Source organism: Dendrobium catenatum, unplaced genomic scaffold (assembly GCF_001605985.2).
Source record: "Dendrobium catenatum unplaced genomic scaffold, ASM160598v2 fragScaff_scaffold_1284, whole genome shotgun sequence".
NCBI classification, from domain to species: domain Eukaryota; kingdom Viridiplantae; phylum Streptophyta; class Magnoliopsida; order Asparagales; family Orchidaceae; genus Dendrobium; species Dendrobium catenatum.
In genome coordinates, this window is record NW_021319746.1 from 1,257,624 (window position 1) to 1,278,876 (window position 21,253).

The following is a 21,253-nucleotide window of genomic DNA, read 5'->3' on the forward strand; positions in this document are numbered from 1 at the left end:
CCCTGACACCTATTGGGTTCCGCCCCTGACTTGGAATAGCTAGAGATAAGGAACCCTCCTTTGGATTTTGGAGCAGTGCTGCACTGTAACCATTTATCTAATATTTACAATTATTTTAAAAAATAAGCAACGGTGAAAACAGTGAGAGAATATAATCTTATCAATTAGCACTCTTTCCTCTGATAAATGATAATCTTCATAGTAGTAAATGGATTATTTTAGAAAAAAAAATATTGACACTAATAATATATCAACGGATAGACTAATCAAAATGAATATATTAATTATGATAGTCTTCTAATATAATAATTAATCTATAATTAATTAAAAATAAATAATATGTTAATTAATGAGACATAAAACCCATAATTCATAAGCTTTCATGATAAACTACCATTTCAAAAAGGCCAATCCTCAGTTTTCATTCCCCAAAATTCTTTATACCATTCAAATAAGTAAGAAAAACAACATAAAATCAAGAAAAAAAAAACATGTTATAACATTTTACTTAAAATTTAATCAAAATAATTTATAAAATATTTAAAAATAATTTATAAAATATTTTAAATTATTAATTTGAAGATGGATGGATGCAATATATGAATAATTAATCAATTTTTTTGTCTTCATCTGAGCTGAGGACAAAATTGATAGCTGAGGTATCATCTCCAAGGTCTAAGAAGAGATATTGTTTTGATTATCATGGTCAACTTGTTTGATTTTCATGAAATTCTTAATACTGATTTTCTACTAACAGAGAAAAAAAAAATTTATAGATGTATGTGGTTGAAGATAAAGATGGAGCAATTGCATTGATGCTTGTTGCCCTGTTATGTTTGGGAACATGGCCTGCAATATTTACACTTCTAGAGAGAAGGGGTCGTCTTCCTCAACATACATATCTTGACTACTCCATTACTAATTTGCTGGCTGCCATTTTCTTTGCTCTTACATTTGGTCAAATTGGAGACAGGAAATATAATATGCCTAATTTCCTCACCCAGCTTTCTCAGGTAATCTCCTTCGCATCTCTGAATCTTATAAGAGAATAAAATACTCTAAAAATCATTCTTTTTCTACTTATTGGAAATGCTTTGAATGAAGAAAAACTAGCCGTTAACTGAGTTGCGCAGGATAACTGGCCTTCAATATTGTTTGCAATGGCCGGTGGAGTTGTGCTGAGTCTTGGGAATCTTGCGACACAATATGCCTTGGCCTTCGTTGGACTTTCAGTGACTGAAGTGATAACCTGCAGCATAGCTGTTGTCTTAGGTACCAGATTTAAATTTTCTATTTCCTTTAAGTGAGATGATCAATCAGGGCCTTTATGCTAAAAATATATAAATTTTGAGAGATATTAGGCATGTCAAATTTAACTCATTGGGATGCTTGTTTTAGCTAAAAGTATATAAATTTTGAAATACTTTTAAGCCTTGTTGTGTGCTGGATATCCGTACAACACTGAGACGAAAACTTTCTAACTCTATCGCCGTGTTGCGGGCTAGAATATACATGGCGATAGAGTTAGATAGTTTTCGTCTTAGTGTTGTATGGATATCCAGCACACAAACAAGCCTATAAATGAACTTGAAAATTTTTCACTTTTGAGTGCTTGATCACACAGCCATTGTCAATAGCACCCAATGCTTCAATATTATCAAGAATGTGTATTTGCTTTAGAGTTTTAAACTTTGTTTGAGATGGCTTTCTTACAGCTTCTTAAAGCATCTTTCTAGTATAAAAATTTTAATTTTTATATTAAAAAGCTACTTTAAGAAGCAGTAAAAAAGCTGTCTCAAACGAAACCTTATTCTTTTTGTTATCTAAAACACCATGAATTGCATATCAGGAACAACCATGAATTATTTCTTAGATGACCGGATCAACAAGGCTGAGATTCTTTTTCCTGGAGTTGGATGCTTCTTAGTTGCAATTTTTCAAGGGTCTGCTGTCCATTCTTCCAATTCAGCTGACAACAAAGAGAAACTGAATGGCTCCTCAAGTAACAACAGGGACAAAACTGGGTAGAATTTCTTTATATCAGTCATCTGTAAAGATATTTTGGTATTCAAATAAGAAAAAATTAGGGTAAAGCATGCAGAAAAAAAAAGCATTTGGTGCATTTACATGGTTATCCTTTGATCTAGCATAATTCAATTTTGATTTTTGTTAAACAAATATGCAACAATTTTGATTGGAAAAACTTGTAGATCTCAAGTATTTCCTATAAATCTTTGGAGAACAACGAAAATTCTCCACAAAAATCCACACAAAACCACAAAAACAGTGATAAAAGGGAAATGGAAAATACCAAGATACAATTGATAATCTATTCGAGAGGAGGATCTATCTCTCCCAAATCTCTAGACGCCGCTACAACCCAAAACCTAAACCTAAGAGATCTCAAATTTCAACCAAATTCAAGATACCCTAACCCTAGGAAAACAAACTATTTAATGCATACCATTCAATGCTCTGTATGGGCAGTTGGATCGTGCGGGAGGTTCCGCCTCTGTTTCGTAAGCTAGCCCCGTATGGACCAGTCCAACACAATTTAAGGTGAACAATTCACAAAGCATTAAGTGTCCAATACCCCTTTCTTTTCTTAGAAGTACATGTGGTATTGCATTTCATTTTCTATGTTTTAACATTTTTGAGTTTTTTAAATCTAAGTGAGAATATTTGAAATCTATCATAACAAATAAAAAAGATATTTTAATTCATTTAATTTCCATCCAAACACACAACCAGTACATTCCTTAAATGCATTTTGTTTTTCTGAAGCACTTCATTTTGAAATTATCAAACTAAACAGCCCCTTTTTATCCTTCACCTTTGGTAGTATTTGCAAGCAGATACCCTTGTTTCATGTCCTAAAATCAATCATAAGTAATGTCATTGAAAAATTATTTAGTATAGTTTTTACTGTAAATTATTTTCCTTCTTAGTAATCATAGCACAAGTTGAAAACTGACAAATTTAAACTTTTTCAATTTGCAGTGCATATGAAGACAATAAAACTAGCAACAATGAAGAACCTGGGAAAGGTAGGAAAATACAAGTAATTTATAGCTCAGAAAAAATACACAATTTATAGATTTATGAGATTGTTTAAAGTATGGAAGCACTCTTACAGATCTAGAAGAGAACTTAGAGAGTGGAGCTCATCATATCTCAACATCCAAAACAGAGAAAGCAAAAGCTGGCACTGCTGAATACCTTATAGAACTTGAAAAAAAAAGATCAATTAAGGTCAGTAGTTTCAAGGCAGCATCAGCTAAGGTTTGCTTTTTTTTTTTTTCAAAAACAGCTCTAAGCCCTTGCATTCTCAGGTTATCGGTTCAAACACATTTCTTGGACTTGGCATAGTATTCTTCGCAGGCATTTGCTTCTCTCTCTTCTCTCCAATCTTCAACTTGGCCACAAATGACCAGTGGCACACCTTGAAAGAAGGAGTGCCTCATCTTGTGGTCTATACAGCTTTCTTCTACTTCTCAATCTCCTGTTTTATACTAGCCATTGTTCTAAACCTAATGTTTCTTTACAAGCCCGTTCTTGGGCTGCCAAGTTCATCCTTGAAAGCTTATGTGAATGACTGGAATGGGAGGCAATGGGCTCTACTTGCAGGTCTACTTTGTGGCTTTGGAAATGGCTTTCGGTTCATGGGAGGCCAAGCTGCAGGATATGCTGCATCCGATGCTGTTCAGGTGAGTATGGTTTGAGATAATTGATTCTTATTTCAAATTCATGAGCTGGTAAAGCTATTTATTGCCTTTTTCCAATGCACTTAAGGGATGGCATCATTGATTAGTGTTGCAAAAATCTATTTGTTATGAACTCATGAAGCTATAACACTTCATAAGCCTTGTTATTTTTGGATACATAGTGGAAATAAACGTGCTACAAAAGGATTGTTACGAGAACAAAATAGTTGTTGTGAAATCCCTTAAGTAAAAGAAAGCTAACTCTTAAACATCGAGGTGCCTTTTGGTGTAATGGCTGGAATTTCTATATGAAACTTTGCAGTTAAGCGTGCTCATCCTAGAGCAATTATGGGATGGTTGACCTACTGGAAAGTTACACCAACAGGACAAAACCGTGAGGCTCTTAGGCCAAAACAGATAATATCTCGATAGTTAAGAGTTTAGGCTGTTACAATTGTTATGTCTCTTGCATCTCGTGATGAACGACTAAATCATGGTCTTGCATTTGACTGTGGTAAGCCATGGAGTCATGAGTGGTATAAATTTCTTGAACGTTTTAGTCAAGGATATTTGGATCTTTGGCAACAAAGCCTTGGATATAGCTTCTATAACGTTCATGGTTGTCCAAATTTACCCTTTTCAACATGGTCAGAATATGCTTCAAAGTGTCATAAAAGATTTTCAAATTCTAAAATTTTCCCTTCTCTTCATAATATTTGAAAATCTTTAATATCTTCACTTCACTTCAAAATACTCATGCAACTTAGAAAATTTTTTGAAACTCCTAAGGCTTCGTTTGGGACAGCTTTCTCAGAGCTTCTTAAAGTAGCTTTTTACAAGAAAGCTACTTTAAGAAGCTATGAGAAAGTAGTCCCAAACGAAACCTAAATAAGAAAATCATTCTTCACTTGATAATTTTCATGTAGCATAGGACCTTTTCTTTTACTCAATGGATATCTTTTTGAATTATATTTTCAAGTTGGTTTAGAATCTTCTAAAGTTTACTTCATGAACTGAATAATATGAATCAGGCATTGCCACTTGTGTGCACTTTTTGGGGCATAGTTCTTTTTGGAGAATATCATCAGTCGTCAAAGAAGACTTACATTTTGTTGGTGAGCATGATTGCTATGTTCATTATTGCTGTTGCTGTTCTAGTGGCTTCCTCAGGACATAGGAAGACTTAATGGTTGGATCTGAAGATTTTTCACGCTTCCTTTTGATTTTTCTCTGTGATGAAATATAAAGGATCGTTATAGCCAAAGAAGACTTGCATTTTGCTGAAAGGTGTTAGATCTCTGGTTTGAATGTGATGAGGGCATCAACAGAAGATTTCAACGTATCAATCATTAAAAGAATCGTAGACCGATGGCTACAATTTAGAGTCTCTATTTATGATGTATTTATGTATTTCTTTTATTTATATTTCAGTTTTTACCATTGTACCCCTGTGAGGGATCTCTTTTATGCTGTAGCCCGAGGGCATTTAAGTCTTTTTATTTTCTTGATTTTGGAGGCCTATATATTAAGGCCTTAGTCATTGTATTAGGGTTAATGATGATTTGAATGAAATTTTTAGCATTTGTCTTATTCTTTCTTGTGAGCTTTTGAGAGAAGAGAGAACCCTAGAAGAGGGTCAAGCATCACCCATTAACCGTCGGTGGAGGTCGGGCTCATGGTTCGTATTCGTTGTTATTGTCTTTTCCCCTTCCCTTTTCCCCACCGCCGGCCAACCCTTCCTCTTCCACTCGTCGGCCTCCCTCTTTCCCCCACCCCAAACCGCCGGTTAAACCTCCTTTCCTCCTCCCCTAGCCGACCTTCCCCCTCCCATCCAACCCACAACCTAATCCCCCACCTCCGAGCCCTCTCCCACAGGAAACAAGCCCCACTGTCCCTCCCCTAGCAGCCGGCCTACCCGAGTCCACCCTAGCCGCCGACCATGCTAGCCTAAGCCATAGATTCTTGATGCGGACATCCAACCGTCCATGCTTATCCGAGGAGGAGCTGAAGATCGACGACCGAGATCACTTTGTTTTATTTTAGTTTATTAAATGTATTTTGATTTAATTTTTCAATTTTCCTTTTTACCCTTTTGTCTTATGTAAGCCCAAGGGGCTAATGTGTCTTTTAATTTCTTTTGAGGCCTATATATAGAGGCCCCTTCTCTTGTATTAGGATGATTATTGAATGAAAATTTGGCTCTTGTGTTCTCTTTGTGAGTTTCTTCTTGAAGATCTCTTAGTGAGTTCTTTTCTCCTAGATCTCTGTGTGAGTTATATGGAAAGCCCAAGGTGAGGGCAAAAGCAATACCCGCCAGTCATTGGAAGAGTCTGTGGCTCGTGGTCTACTTCCACCATCCCAATTCTCCTTATCCCCCATTACCTGCCGGCCTGCAGGCCTTGCCGCCGCCTCCCCTCTAATCCGCCCAGACCGCCGGCCACCAGGCCGCCGCCTCCCCATCGGTACCTCTTAAATGCCTCCTCACATAATTAATTCCATATTTCATCAGTTTTAATTTCAGATTTCAAAAATCTGAAAACTGAAACGGATTCCCTCTCTCCTCAGTTAGCTCCCTCATCCCGTAACCTGCTTTAATTTATTTCCAAATCAAGAAATTTCAATTTGGAAATGCTCTCTTTTGCTGGCCCGTGATTCCAGCAAGAGTGACTTGCTGCCAGGTGATCCCAGAGAGCCGTTTATGATTGTCCAAGGCATCCTGAAGTGCCTGGCAGCGGCCCAACCTTCCCAGGATTCCGTTAAACTGCTGCCCAGCAGATTTATATACTTCCACACTTGCTGTCCAGCACTGGAACTCACTTTATAGCTGTCCAGACTATTTCCTGGTTGTTGTTTGGAGTTTCCAGCACCTGAAATCAGCTACCCAAATTTTCAGAAGTTGTTTGGGCTGCGGTCCAGAAGCATTTCAAGTGTCGAATTGCTGTCCCGACCCTCATTGTTGCTGTCTCGGCGTCCCTAGCTGCTGTCCAGTCATTTTAGGTGACCTCCTATGGCTGTCTCGCTGTCCAGAATGTTCCCCATCGCCATCTTGAAGGCTCCATAACCTAAAGTTGCCGTCCACTCTTCCTCAAATGCATAAGCGACTACGCCGGAGCGCCGTATTTGTCGTTCCCTTGGATAACTTCTTTCTTTGGGTAAACTCTCCCTCCAATTCTCATGTCTTCTTAGCTTACTTCTTGATTGTGGTTTTATAATATTCATGAAGATAATGTTAATACTTCTCCGCTAAAGCCTAGTAATTAGAAGAGTTGTGTGAGGGATCATTCATAGCCTAATCTTATTGTTAGTATTGGAATTTATTGTTGGAACAATCTACGTATGCAATGTTAGATTGACATGGCTATCTTTTGAACTTAACTTCTAAGCATGAGAATGAACCTAAGCTAAGTACCACTTAATATTTATCTTATCGTTCAATTCCGCATAAGATCTTGCTTATGATTGCCTCTAAATCTAAGCTTGCAAACTTTCATTAAGAAAATCATTTTCGCATGATTATGTTTCACATCATTAATTGCTCCCCTAATCACTCCCTGAGCCATTAATCCCCCACAGCCCCACCTCTTTAATTCCTTCTTGAAACTCCTCTTGTCACTGGAAAGGAATTTGGAAACTAATTTTCAAATCCAGTAACTCTCACCTTTGGCTTTAATTTAGGAAATCTTTCCTAACATTAAAGCCTCTCTTTCCTGTAGATTCACGAATTCAAGGATTGGATTTTTCCCACCGTGCACATAAGCTCCCGTCTACAGACTAAAACATCCTCTCATAATTCCTTTTTCCCAGCACATAAAGTTGGAATGCCTTACTGAATTCTGAGATCAAATCTGAAAATTTCAGATTTCCTGAAGTGTATTTTTTCAGATTTTTGGAGAGGAGATCATCTCCTTAGCAAAGCCGTCCTATCCGTTTTACATCAATTCTACTTCCCAAATCTCCACATTAATGCATTCCTAATTTAGAGTTTCTCAACTTGGAAACTTCTTTTAATTCAAATTCAAACGAATTTGAATTTCAAATACTTTCCTAAATCAACAAACCTATTTTTAGAAACCCCTCAAATCACTTTAAATCTGAAATTAAAATCAGATTTAATTCTGTAATCACATTTAATGCTTGGGTCCACATACATTGTATGTAGATACTTCTCTTCCCTCTCCATTTGGCTGGCCCCCTCTTCCCCTCTTTCTAATTAAGTCCTTTCTTATTAAGGACTCCAAATTAGGGAGATAATTAATCCCTTTTTCTCCCTCCATCATCAAAGAAAAATTGAATTGAAATTCTCCCTCTTTTCCTTTCAAATTAATTTCAATTATTAATTACTCAAGATTAATTAATGTAGGAATTAATTCTCTTTTATTCTCTTGACTCCTCTCCCCACCTAATTCCCTTACCCAAAGCTCCCCAAGACCGACCAACTTCTCTCCCTCTCCATCAAACCGCCAGCTACTTGGCCTGTCTCGAAGTTGAAGCGACTTCTCTTCCCCATGGATGGCCGATCCCAAGCTAGCGTGACCACGGATTCATCTACGACCATCAAAGCTTAGTGGATATTCTACAATCTCCTTTCTTCGACGTCAATCTGGAACTTGACGATACCGTCGACGAATACGTCGACCGCATCCTCTTCACCTTGACATTAATTAGCTATTGAATAACACCAACCCTCCGAACATTGGCGAATCATCGGACATCCTTCCGCATCTTCCCCTCCGGCTCACTTTCCGTGGATCAATACCGTAGGCGTCCTCATTCTTTCGGTGACATCTCTAGGATTGCTGAAATTATTCTTCCGCTAACCCCACTATTAAGAGTGAAAAAAAGGTAAACTCGAAGGTGAATTTTCTATTTGTTAAACGGTGAATTTTGTTATTTTGCATCTAGTGTTACTACACTTCATTTGTTCTTATTTTAAATCATCTTGTTAATCTTCCGTGTAACTAAATACCAAAGCACTCTTGCAATTAAGAAATCTGAGATTCTTATCTTAGTGAAATATTGAGTTTACAATTATCAAAGCTTCACAATTTGTCATTAATCTCTAAGCAATTCCTTCTTTCATATATGTTTCACATCAGAATGAAAGTGTATAACTAATTGAAAAAACATACTATCGTAGTCTGAATAAATGATTTAGGCTTCGTTTGGGATGTCACGTACTAAAAAATTGCTTCAAGAAACTGTAAGAAAGCAGTCCCAAATGAAGCCTTAGAATACTTTTTGAGTTCGTGAATTCATGTTTTCCTCAAGACTTATGTGTAGATTCAAATATAAAATTTACTTATTCAATTTCTGCACCTACCCTTTCACAATTGAGAAAAAAACATACAATGGTTATGGTGTAGAACCTTCTTTGCTTTCCAAAGTCTTAAAGAAAATTGAAAACCATTTGATATCTTTTACTATAATATTGTTGCCTATAAGCAGGCAAACAATGTGGATAAGCTTGCCAAACAAATAACGACAACAAGTAGCATCTTCAGAGCTTTGCTCATCAATTGATATATGCAGAGCATCAATTGGAGAGCTTGCAGGTTTACGCCTGAGAAGCCATATTTCTTTTAGAAAGAAAGAAGGCAAACCTAAACTCCCTGTTGGGGAAATCTTGAGGAGGAAGAAGCTTCTTGATCTTTTTTGGATGAGATGGAGAGGGCGAGAAGGGAGAGAGGGGTTTTGGAGAAAAATTAAACCCCACCCACGAAAAATTATTCTGTTCGGATACGAGACGGCGACAAGAGACCAACTAGTACGTCAGTTTTTTGCTTGGTATCGGTGCTCAGTACTGGGTGATTACACGTTATGATTGTTCTCTAAACTGTCCGATATCCGCACAGAATAACGCACAGAATAATTTCTCCCCCGTCTAAGCTTCCAACCAAAAAATTAGAATCCTTTGCAGAAAAAATAAATAAAATAATTTAAGTCTGATTTAATTCAACTACAGCTAAAATGAATCTGTCACGTTACGCCAAATTCCATGAATTCTCTCTCTCTCAAATTCTTGGAAGATGTCACATTTAGAATTTTCAACGGATCAAAATCTTATGTTATTTCACGTCTCTATCATTAATTTGTTTCTCAATAAATGATCATAAAATTAATCAAATTATAAAAAATTTTATTCTAAAATATCATTGAATAAGAGTTGTTCATTGATAGAATCTTAATTAAAATAAGAATCGAATATGATCCTAATTTTATAAGAATTTTATTCAAATAAAGTAATTGGTCTTTATTTAAATTTTAATTAACTTTTATATTAGTAGAATATAAATCCATCATCTGAAAAAAATCACATATCTTTTATTTTAAATTATAATTTTAATTGATCCCTAGATTTTTCATTCTAAAGATACTAGTTTATACTCTTATATATCTTTTTCATGCATTTTTAGATTAGCTTTTAAATGTCTTTTTATTTTATCTTTATTATGTTTACATTATTTTATTAGAAAGAAATTTATATATGCTTATTGATATGCCATCAAAAAATTCATTTGATCCAAAATATATTTTAATGTAATTTTTAGATATTAAAACATTCTATTCGACTGAGATTGTTAAACGAGCATCTAGATAAAGCTAGTCATGACTCATGATATCACTTATGCTTTTCTCCAAGTTTAAATGGACCTCATTTGACAAACATAATTTTATTAGTCCAATGATTGAACAATTTTTGAACATCTTTGATCACGGTTTGATTAGGGCTGTCAATTTTTGACACGACCCGAAACACAATCCGAATCTGACCCGGAGAAATCCGTGTTAGAGTCAACCTGGACCAGAAACGGGTCGGGTTCGGGTTCAACAAATCAACCAGTTTTAAAAATCGATTCGGGTTCGGGTTGACCCAATAACCCGAAAATGACCCAAAAATGACCCGAAATTGACACGAAAACTCCTATTTGACCCGAAAAAATGAGATTAACCCGATTTTGACCCGAAAATCGAAGATTGACCAGATTTTTGACCTGAAAACTAGCAATTTTAGGTCAAATTCGGGTCATTCGTGTCGGGTCGGGTTGACCTGGACCCGAATCGGGCTGGATTCAGGTCAAACGGGACGGGCTCGGGTTGACCCGAATAGTGTCGGGTCAATTCCAGGTTCGCCCCGAATCCGACCCGTTGACTCGAATTGACAATACCCTAGGTTTGATTGTTGTTTGAAGATTTTTGCATTCATGATCGAAGATGGTTTGTTATTGATATGCAAACCATCTAACGTACGCCATTGACTTCTTTTTTTGCCGTAAGAGCTCTCTAATACCTATTTATATAATTTAAATATAAAAAGTTAAGGGATAGATAAATATAAAAATTCAAATTTTAGAACTGTACTTACTGAAAGTCGGGGAATCATATTCCTCCCGAGATTCCGTAGGCGAGGTCATTTTTTTTAGTTTTTTTTATTATTAGTTTTCATGTTCATGATTCCACTATTCGAGTATATTCTCGCCTAGTATCTTTGTCGCCGCTGTTCTCTTGAATGGTTTTGAGTTTTTTTTTTTTTTATCTAAAAAACCATTACAGCTTACTTATTGGATTCAAAGACTGGTTATTTCCACTGAGACGGTACTTCATTTGGCTACTCTCCTTTTCTGAAGGGGTTTTATGCATCTTACGGCATCAGTTTTCAGCTGGAAGCGTTGGATGATTTGTGTTGTCTGAGTTCTGTGAATTGTTTCTCAACATTTTGATGGTTTTGTGTTGGTAGCTGAAAAGTTCCTGTTTTATGATTTTTACTGCAAAAATGACAGTTTCTTTCAATTATATATATTTTTGTTCTTTTCATAGTAGGTGTTTGGAAATTGCGTATTTTTGACTTGGCTCTTCTTTCCAGCATTTGATGGACACATCTATTGGTATGTTATACTTTTCTTCTCCAAGGAAACTGTCTTGTGGGAAATTCATGGCGCTTAAAAGGGCCATCTTTATAGATTGGGGCTCAGAGGGTCTTGAATCTTGATATATATTTCTTTTGATGAGCTAGCTTCTTCTCTCAAGGTTTCATTTGGTTTTATGCGGTTCTAAATTGCATGTATGATGGTTTTCTTGATTTTTTACTGATTTTCTTATAAATCTATTTCAGTACTTAAGCAATTCAATTTTGTGAATCTGCTTTTTAGAGCTTTGGCTTCTTTTCCTATTAACATGATAATTTAATATAGTATTGATGGACTATTTTCTAAAGCTCATCGTGAATCAGTTAAGAATTTGTTTATTCACTCTTAGGCTTCGTTTGGGACGGCTTTCTTCCTACTTCTTAAAGCTATTTTCTCGTACAAAAATTAAAAAACATTGTACTAGAAAGTCACTTTAAGAAGCAGTAAGAAAGCCGTCCCAAACGAAGCCTTAGGCTTTGTGCTTTCTTGTATCTTATTCATCTTTTTGTTGCATTTGATTAAGGATATGTTTGGGGAAGTTTCTTTGCTCATTCTAATTGGTTAGCTTTTTAACTATTTTTCACAAGAAACTCTTACAATCAGATTTGATATAAGAAAACGGCTCGACTTTTTTAGAAGTGCTACTTTTAGTTGCTTTTACTTAAACTTTAATTCATATACTGATTCTGTTTGTGTGATAACGTTTGTTTAATCACTTAGTTGTAATCTGTAACCTTTTGCTCATGCCTGTTTGAATCTGTTGAAGTGTTTTCATTCAGAAGTGTTCAGAAAAATTCTCACAGGTTGTTTTATTTTTCAGGATTTGGTACTCTTGATTCATTCTTTAGCAACCAAATTTTAGAGATGTATGTGGTTGAAGATAAAGGTGGAGCAATTGCTCTGATGCTTGCTGCCTTGCTATTTTTAGGCACATGGCCTGCAGTTTTGACACTTTTAGAGAGAAGGGGTCGTCTTCCTCAGCATACATACCTTGATTATTCTATTACAAATTTGTTGGCTGCCATTTTAATTGCTCTTACATTTGGTCAAATTGGAGATAGCAAACCTAATATGCCTAATTTCTTCACCCAGCTTTCGCAGGTAATTTTCTTCTTCACATTTTAAATCTTAAATTTATGATGGCTCTTAAAGTTCTATTTGAATTATTGCTTTAGTTTCCTCTTACTAAAAGTATTTTGAATGCGTTTTTTTTTGTCTAACAATCAGAAGCCAGAGGGTTCTTTTTCATAGGATTAGATAGTCCTTTATCATGTGTGAAGTTATGTATTTATAACCATTAACTGATTTTCTAAATAAATGTTTTGAATTTAAAAATGAAAGCCCATTAAATGAAGTATTGGAAATGTTTGGGATCATAATATGATCAGTAATTGACTAACTTGTTCAGGATAATTGGTCTTCAATATTGTTTGCAATGGTTGGGGGAATTGTACTCAGCCTTGGGAATCTAGCAACACAATATGCCTGGGCCTTTGTTGGACTTTCAGTAACTGAAGTGATAACCAGTAGCATAACGGTTGTCATAGGTAATATATTAACACTTTTGAGTTATTTTTCTTTCTTTTTACTTTTCTTTTGAGCTAGAGCAGTAGATATCCAAACCCTGCATTGGCGTGAGCTTCATGCTCAAACCATATGGTCAGACCTTTTCTATAGTTTCATGTATGAAAATTACACTATTATGCTCAAACCTTGCATTTCATGAAGTACCAATAAAAACAAAGACACACAGCACTTGTTGCTGATTTTACTCTTGCTAACTTCACTGGAACAAAGATCTAATTGAGGTAGTAGAAAGAGAATTTCTCTTAAAAACAACCTTGGTTTTCCAGGATTTCGAACAGGAATTGGAAATATGCCTCATTTCTCAGTTTAAACACCACATAGGGCGATAAAGAGTTGATAGTTTCGGTTATATTTTAAAATTTAAAATAAGAAAAACCCATTCAAGCATATGAATGGGCTGGAGCTTAAGAGTTAGGGCGATTTGCTCCTAAGATTTGACTTGTTTTCCTCCCAAATTATCGCTTATGATACTAAAAAAAAATGAATGGTCCCATTTGAATATTTCATTTGAGCGGATAGAGGTTGTGGCCTGGTGGTTGGGAGGCCTTTCTCTTCGCCGAGTGATTTGTTCCTGAGTGCATCCTAACACTTATAACTGTTAGTAAGTAAACCAGACAACGACATTGTTATGAAATTGGAGAAAGAAGAAGCTTCTTTTTGGCTGCAAGAACATCCTTTCTTGCAAGAGAGAGAGGTAAGGGAGAGGGAAGGGAGGAGAGGGAGAGGGGAGCTGTAGGAATTGTAAATTCCTTTATTATTGAGCTTATTACAAGGGGGTTTACTCTTGATGAACCTCTCATATATAGAGAATATAGGATATGATGGACCTATGAACAATATAACTAAAACCGGACCAATACAAAATAATTTTCACCTTGGTCCTATTTTACGATCAAAGAATCACCTATTCACAAGAACTCACATTTGGTGCAATCTGACTGGCTCCTTGCATTAACTCCACGAGCAAACCCACTGACCCGAGCTTAATCCATCTTGCGTTTGGTCTCTATTGTGCTTTATGATCTATGACTATAGCTCGCGCACTTGCGCGTTCTAATCCACACGGGTCTGCACTAGGGGTGTAAGTGAGCCAAGCCGGCTCGTGAGCCGGCTTGATATCGACTAATTAACGAGCTCGCGAGCCGAGCTTATCGAGCCACAAGCTCGATGATGCTCGGCTTGTGAGCTCGCAAGCTGCCTCGAACTACTATTAATATTTTTAAATAATATTTATTTTATTTAAATTTAAATTGTTAACTAAACTTAATGATAAACACTGATTGCTAGCTAACATTTACATCTTTTTCCAACCCCGCGTGAGCTGACTAGTCCTTTTGTCAAATGGAATTTAAAAGAAATATTAAAAAGTACGAATGGCTTAAAGAAGTGCACATTTAAATGCTTTTTTTCTTCCCAAAAGGAGCAACAATACAGAAGATTAACATCGGAAGGCGTAGTAAAAAATCCCGTGTGAGGAAGACCTCGGACCACGCGACAAAACTCCTCGAGGTGAACAACACGATGCTCGACGCTGGATTGCTCGACAACGACACTTGCGAAGCAGCGATCACGACTTTACGAGTTTGACCAGAGGCTCGCGAGCCAGTTCGAGCTTGTTTACAAATGAGATGAGCCGACTTGTGCAACACTTTTGGGCTCGACTTGAGCTCGAGCCTACCTTTTGATTGCGAGTCGAGCTCGATATGTTCACCATTCGACTCGACTCGACTTGTTTACACCCATAATCTGCACCCATTGTTGTTCCTCCCGTGATCAGCACGCCGGTGTCTTGTGCATAGCCTACTCTAGCACGGTACATCCGAGCCCCACCACTAAGCATCCTCCAGCTTACCTGTCTTCCCCGGACACCTGTGTGTGCTCCAACATGCGACCTCACACGTGTCACCCGTCTGATCATGAACTTGAAGCCCACTTCTTGCACACACTTGCGTGATATGCTCCCAGGTTCTTGATCCACTGCTTCGACACACTAAATCTGATGACCCTTCTTGCTGATTTGCTTGTGTTCTGGCCCGGAGACTCCACTTCAAAAGATTTAAATAGATATTTTATCAAGACGAACAATATTTGCTTCAAATTGACCCCACGTGAAAATGCCTCTAACCCTGCACCTAGACCTTGCCTCCTAATCCCATAACCCAGCCTCCAATCTATGATCTCGCATGAAACTGTGCTTCTAGCTACTCCTGCTCATACGACCCGACCCGCTCCATCTCACGTAGTGCAATCCGATCACAAACCCACGATTTGTTTCCACTTCTATGCATGAACGAAATAGAGCCCACACCTTGTTTCCCCAAGCTAGTTCTCCTATGTGGCCCAGGCTCCCGCTTCGTGCCCGCACAGTGCCTCAGGCACACACTTGCCCACTCTCTACCCTCGCGTTTGCTTGCGTGTGTTCACTGGCGGATGTCCTGCGACCAAGTCAGGTCTGCGTTCTCCCAGGCCGCCTGTTGTACTTACCGCACTTTCCTTTTGTGCCCACACATGACCTGCCCGATCATGTGCCTGCTTCTGCGCTAGCGCAATGTCTGATTTGATTTTTTTGTTCGTTCGTTAGGCTCCTGTAACCAAGTGTCTGAACTGAGCGTCCTATGACCAGTGCCTCACACGACACCTCCCGCACACGCGAGCCTTTGATTCAGCCTGCCCGGCTTCTTCCTCGTATAACAGTCGCGTCTGAATCTTCCATGCCCGATCGCTCGAGTCGACCTCCATTGTGCGTTTTGATCCACGACTCTAGCTCGTGCTCCCGCTCATTCTAAACCACGTTCTTCTACACCCGTTGTTGTTCCTCCCTTGATCCGCACACTCGTGCCTTGTGCATTGCTTGCTCCCACACGACACATTTGCGCTTCAGCAGTAAGCAACCTTCGCTTGCTAGTCTTCCCCAGACTCCCATGTGCTTTCCAACCTATGACTTCGCACGAGCCACCCGTATGATCCCATGCCTGGCGCCCACTTCTTTAGCACATCCGCGCGAATATAGATTATGATGGACCTAGGAACAATATAACTAAATTGGACCAATACACAACAAATCCAAACAACAACAAGAAGAAATAACGAAAATGAATACCATAATTTAACATAGGAAAACACGAATCCGAAAAAAATTACGGAGACATACCACACCAAGAAATTTACTATGACAATTGGGAGAAATATATAAATCACTCTTCTCACACTCTCTTCTTTTCTCTCTGCACTTCTCTCTTCGTTTTTCATGTAGAATAGAAAAGAGACTTTTTTGTACACCAAAATGCAACTCTTCAAGTGAAACTTGAAAACGTAAATAAAGCTGCCTAGCCTGACTCGCAGTGTTGCGATGCTGAAGTCTTGAGCACTGCGGCACTCAATTCTTTGTTTTTGAGTCTACCTTACAGTGCCGTGGTGTTATAGCCTACAACGTCACAAGGCTCTACTCACTATCTCCAACCAGAGACTGCAGAGCAGCATCTCTCAAGTATATTGCGCCTCTATGTTGTACACAAAAGTTTTTTTTTATGGACAAGGCTCCTGAACCTCAAGTAGGGGGGGCTCAATCCCTATAACTCCCTGATGAGCTTGACCAACGGTATTGAGGTCTAAGACAACAATGCAAACCATATTGAGGTCTAACACAATCATATTCCACACAAAACTAACAATAAATTTGAATCCCTAAGGCAGATATGTCAGATAGAATTCTTTTCTGTTTACTTGCTTTTATTTATTTCATATTTCATCTCAAACATCATGATACTTTTCTTGAATGTCAGGAACGACCATGAATTATTTCTTGGATGACCGGATTAACAAGGCCGAGATACTTTTCCCCGGAGTTGGATGCTTCTTAATTGCAGTTTGTCTTGGTTCAGCTGTACATTCCTCAAATTCAGCTGATAATAACGAGAAACTAGGTGGCTCCTCAACTAACTACAAGGACATGTCTGGGTAGAATTTCTCACATATGTTGTTTGTATAGATGATTTGGTCCTCTAAATAAGAAAAAAGTGAGGGTAAACCATCTAAAAAATGGTGCAATTTATATCCAATTCAGTGCTCTTTTTAACATAATTAAAATTTAATCAATTTGCAGTGTCTATGGAGATAACAAGAACGGCATCAATGAACCAAAGAAAGGTAAATAATAGTCATTCATTCATAGTTTTGCAAAATAAATTTTTTTTTTAAATCTGTGATGTTTCTGAAAACCTGGCATGTGCAGATCTAGAGAATAACTTGGATAGTGGATCTAATCATGTCTTAACATCAAAGACAGAGAAAGCAAAGGCTGGCACTGCCGAATTCCTGATAGAACTAGAAAACAGAAGATCAATCAAGGTTTTGATGAACCATTTCTCCAGGAATTTTCTTTTGCAGAAGCTTTGTGTAGACACACTCTTTTCTTGAAAATTTATATCTATTATGCTTATGATTCCCTTATACAGGTTTCGTTTGGGACAGCTTTTTTATTGCTTTCTAAAACGGAGTTTTAGTACAATTTTTTTTATTTTTTACTAAAACTCCATTTTGAAAAGCAATGAAAAAGCCGTCCCAAACGAAGCCTTACTATAATGTTTTTCTTCTGAAACTTGATAGTATTTTATTAATAGATCTCTTACCTGCTTTAAGTTCACAAACCTTGACGCTTACCTTGCAAGCAATCGCCATTTTTGCAACTTCCATTTCATCATTCATTATAAAAATCCAACATATTTCGTTCACTTGGGCAGTTTTTTTTTTATGAATTGAATTTGGGGCCTCCAAAATACACTAGAGGGAATGTAGCTACTGCTCCAACCCACTCTCTATACACTATGGTTTCCTTTGGGACGGCTTTCTTATTGCTTCTTAAAATAGCTTTCTAGTACAAACATTTTAATTTTTTACTAAAAAACTGCTTTAAGAAGCAGGAAGAAAACCGTCCCAAACGAAGCCTAAATAGTAAATAAACGATGCTTATGAGATTATAGGCTCACCGTCCAATTGCTTGCTCCTTTCTCAGGTGATCGGCTCGAACATATTTCTCGGTCTTGGCATAGTGTTTTTTGCTGGAATTTGCTTTTCGCTGTTCTCTCCAGCCTTCAACTTGGCAACAAATGATCAATGGCACACCCTGAAGAAGGGAGTGCCTCATCTGGTGGTCTATACAGCATTCTTTTACTTCTCAGTCTCCTGTTTTATCCTTGCCATCGCTCTAAACATGATTTTTCTTTACAAGCCCATTCTGGGGCTGCCAAGGTCATCCTTGAAAGCTTATGTGAATGATTGGAATGGGAGGCAATGGGCTCTTCTTGCAGGTTTACTTTGTGGTTTTGGAAATGGCTTTCAGTTCATGGGAGGCCAAGCTGCTGGATATGCTGCAGCTGATGCTGTTCAGGTGAGCTCATTGAGCACCAACGTTTGTCCAACTCCAGTAATAATACTAGGATCTGATAAATGATAACAAATTCCAATAGTAATATCTGCTATCACAAAAGCAAAGGATGTTTCCTAGCGTTTCTAAAATCCTGACATATGCTAGAATTAGGATTTGTTTGGGACGTCTGTTTTCTAGTAAAAATTGTTAGTTCAATTAATATTTGTACTAAAAAATTACTTTCGAAAGAAAGCTTTTCCAAATATAGTCTTAGTGGTTATTGTTCGCAAAATATGATAAACTCTTATATTTGCTATAAATTTTTAAGCCTATGGCCCTTCTTATCACACAAACAAATGATTAAAGAAAATACCAATATTTTTATGTGGAAAATTCCGAGAAAGTGAAAAATCACGGTGTCTTGACCAGTCGAAATGGTTCCAATAGTAATTGAAGAGATTACAAAAGTCAATACATCATTTATCCCACAGTCAGGGAGGATACAATTTAATGTATAGTTTTGTTAATCTTCATACGAGTACTCTTGGTGTAAAGATCTGGTGATGGTCCAAGAATGAGCAGAGTTCGACAACGGTCGATGGTTGGGAAGAAATCCTGTGGTAGCCAACGAATGGGCAGAAGTCCAACATGGGTCAGTGGTTGGGAAGAACGTTGGTGGTCGGGAAGAAATCCGGTGTTGGCCAACGAATGGGCAAAAGTCTAGCAACAGTCGGCAGTGGGGAAGAATGTCGGCGGTTGGGAAGAACGTCAGTGGTCGGGAAGAATGTCTTCCTCCCTCCAATTAATGATTTAAACTCTCTAAATATGCTTTGGACCTTTGATTTAGACTCATTTGGGCTCAGATTGAAGTGATTTTGATGTTGTTGGGTTCATCTCGTCGAGATGTTTATTTCAACTGTAAGTTTTTTGAAATCAGAGCTTGGATGATTCCCATTTTAATTTCGGGAATTTCTTGCATGGACATGCCTCGAGATTTGTGACCGATCAAGACAATTTTTACTGATATATCAATTATAATTTGCAAAAAATAGGATAAATTATTATTTTTTCATTATAAGCTTTTAAATCTACAACCCTTTTTATATAAATACCAAATTCTAGAAAATTTTGATCTTTGGAAACAAATATTTTTGTTTGCCAAATCAGAAAACCCTTTCCTTCACTTCACACCATTAATGAAACAGAGACCCCTTTTTTTTCCTTGAAAAAGAAATATTTACATCTGCGTTCTAAAATTTGAATTTGGTTTGAATATTCTTTCTTCGACTGATGAATATTATCAATCAGGCATTGCCTCTTGTGAGCACTTTCTGGGGCGTAGTTCTTTTCGGAGAATATAGAAGATCATCAAAGAAGACGTATATTTTGCTGGTGAGCATGCTTTCTATGTTCATCGTCGCTGTCGCTGTTCTAATGGCTTCCTCTGGACATAGAAAGGCTTGATGGTGGGAACTGAAGAACTTACCTACCAATATTTGAAAGTTTATGAATCTTAGTGATTGCTAAAGCAGCTGCAGATACCAAAGATATTTCCCAAATAAAGAGCTGAGGCTTGCCATCAGATCAGTGCTGAGCTGAATGCACAGAGCTTTGTAAACATTTGGGATGTTATTTGTAAATTGTTTGATTTTTTCCAATGTTTATTTTTTTTTTTTTAAATATTTATGTTTTTTTAGGTGGGACATCTTTCATATTGCTTCTTAAAGAAGCTTCCTAGTAAAAAAAATTAAAATTTTTGTACTAGGAAGTTGTTTTAAGAAGCATAAAGAAAGCTGTCCCAAATGCAATGGTTATTACGTCCTCCGACCTGACGTAGAGGAACGTCCGGTCGGAGGCCAAATCGCGCCAAAAAACGAGAAATACCGAGCAATACCAAACAATAACGAGGAATTCCATCACGTGAAGACCCAATACCGAGTTATACCGAGCTATATCGAGCAATACCGAGTTATACAAAAGTTGTACCGAGTTTTTCAACTCGGTATTGGTCGGTATTGGTCTTCACAGAGCGGTATTCCTCGTTATTATTAAATAATACCTAGCAATACTGAGCAAATACCGAGTTTTTTGGCATGATTTTGCCTCCGACCGAACGTTTCTCTACGTCCTTACACCGGACCTAATAAAAGTTCTTCCCAAATGATGCTTTAATGTAATTTAGGATTTGTTTGAGATAGCTTTCTTATTATTTTGTGAAGCTGCTTCTTAATACAAAAAATATCTTGAAAACAAGAAAAAAATAGTGATATAAAGCTATCACAAACAGATTAGTTTGGGATGGCTTCTTAGTGCTTCTTAAAACAATTTTTTAACAGTTATTTATGCAATTTAATAAGTTAAGAAATATTTGTTGAAATTAAGCTGATGCTTAGTATTTCAAATTATTTGTAACAGTTAAGAAATATTTCAATTTTTTTAATAATTAAAATTATTTAAAATGAATATTGAAATAAATTTGCGAATGGATATGAAAATAAAATTATTAATAAGTAAAGTTAAAAAGAAAATAGTTAAATATTAGTAGTTACAATTTAATAAGTTGTAAATGATCATGACTTTTTAAGGTCTAAAATAAATGATTTTCTTATAATTTTATTTAAATTTTAGTTATAGCATCCACAAATGAAAATTTATTATGCTTATTTATGCAATTTAATTTTATTATTTAAAAA

At 37.0% G+C, this 21,253-nt stretch overlaps 2 protein-coding genes across 4 annotated transcripts; both read left to right on the forward strand.

The window, feature by feature from the left end:
• Window positions 1-776: 776 nt before the first annotated feature.
• Window positions 777-4,891, forward strand: LOC110113269 (ureide permease 1-like). 2 transcript variants are annotated; one of them, XM_020845772.1, is made up of 6 exons: window positions 777-1,013; window positions 1,134-1,272; window positions 1,850-2,024; window positions 3,126-3,252; window positions 3,333-3,707; window positions 4,736-4,891. In XM_020845772.1, the coding sequence occupies exons 1-6, from the start codon at window positions 777-779 to the stop codon at window positions 4,889-4,891; spliced, it is 1,209 nt and encodes a 402-aa protein (XP_020701431.1). The 2 variants fall into 2 exon arrangements, with proteins under 2 accessions (XP_020701431.1, XP_020701432.1); XM_020845773.1 differs by having other exon boundaries at window positions 1,850-2,002; window positions 3,137-3,252.
• A 6,411-nt stretch (window positions 4,892-11,302) lies between these two features.
• Window positions 11,303-20,208, forward strand: LOC110113259 (ureide permease 2). Of its 2 annotated transcripts, none has more exons than XM_020845757.2 (8): window positions 11,303-11,729; window positions 12,429-12,709; window positions 13,017-13,155; window positions 16,978-17,152; window positions 17,298-17,341; window positions 17,427-17,542; window positions 18,207-18,581; window positions 19,869-20,208. In XM_020845757.2, the coding sequence occupies exons 2-8, from the start codon at window positions 12,473-12,475 to the stop codon at window positions 20,022-20,024; spliced, it is 1,242 nt and encodes a 413-aa protein (XP_020701416.1). In that variant the 5' UTR covers window positions 11,303-11,729; window positions 12,429-12,472; the 3' UTR covers window positions 20,025-20,208. The 2 variants fall into 2 exon arrangements, with proteins under 2 accessions (XP_020701416.1, XP_020701408.1); XM_020845749.2 differs by having other exon boundaries at window positions 11,303-11,587.
• The last annotated feature ends 1,045 nt before the right edge of the window (window positions 20,209-21,253 follow it).

Excerpts from the sequence above, each read along its gene's own strand:
- LOC110113269 (XM_020845772.1), top strand. The coding sequence starts at position 777 with ATGTATGTGGTTGAAGATAAAGATGGAGCAATTGCATTGATGCTTGTT. Across the intron at positions 1,014-1,133 it reads TCCTCACCCAGCTTTCTCAG|GATAACTGGCCTTCAATATT; the intron begins GTAATCTCCTTC and ends TGAGTTGCGCAG. Across the intron at positions 3,708-4,735 it reads CTGCATCCGATGCTGTTCAG|GCATTGCCACTTGTGTGCAC; the intron begins GTGAGTATGGTT and ends AATATGAATCAG.
- LOC110113259 (XM_020845749.2), top strand. Across the intron at positions 17,342-17,426 it reads CATCAATGAACCAAAGAAAG|ATCTAGAGAATAACTTGGAT; the intron begins GTAAATAATAGT and ends TGGCATGTGCAG. Across the intron at positions 18,582-19,868 it reads CTGCAGCTGATGCTGTTCAG|GCATTGCCTCTTGTGAGCAC; the intron begins GTGAGCTCATTG and ends ATTATCAATCAG.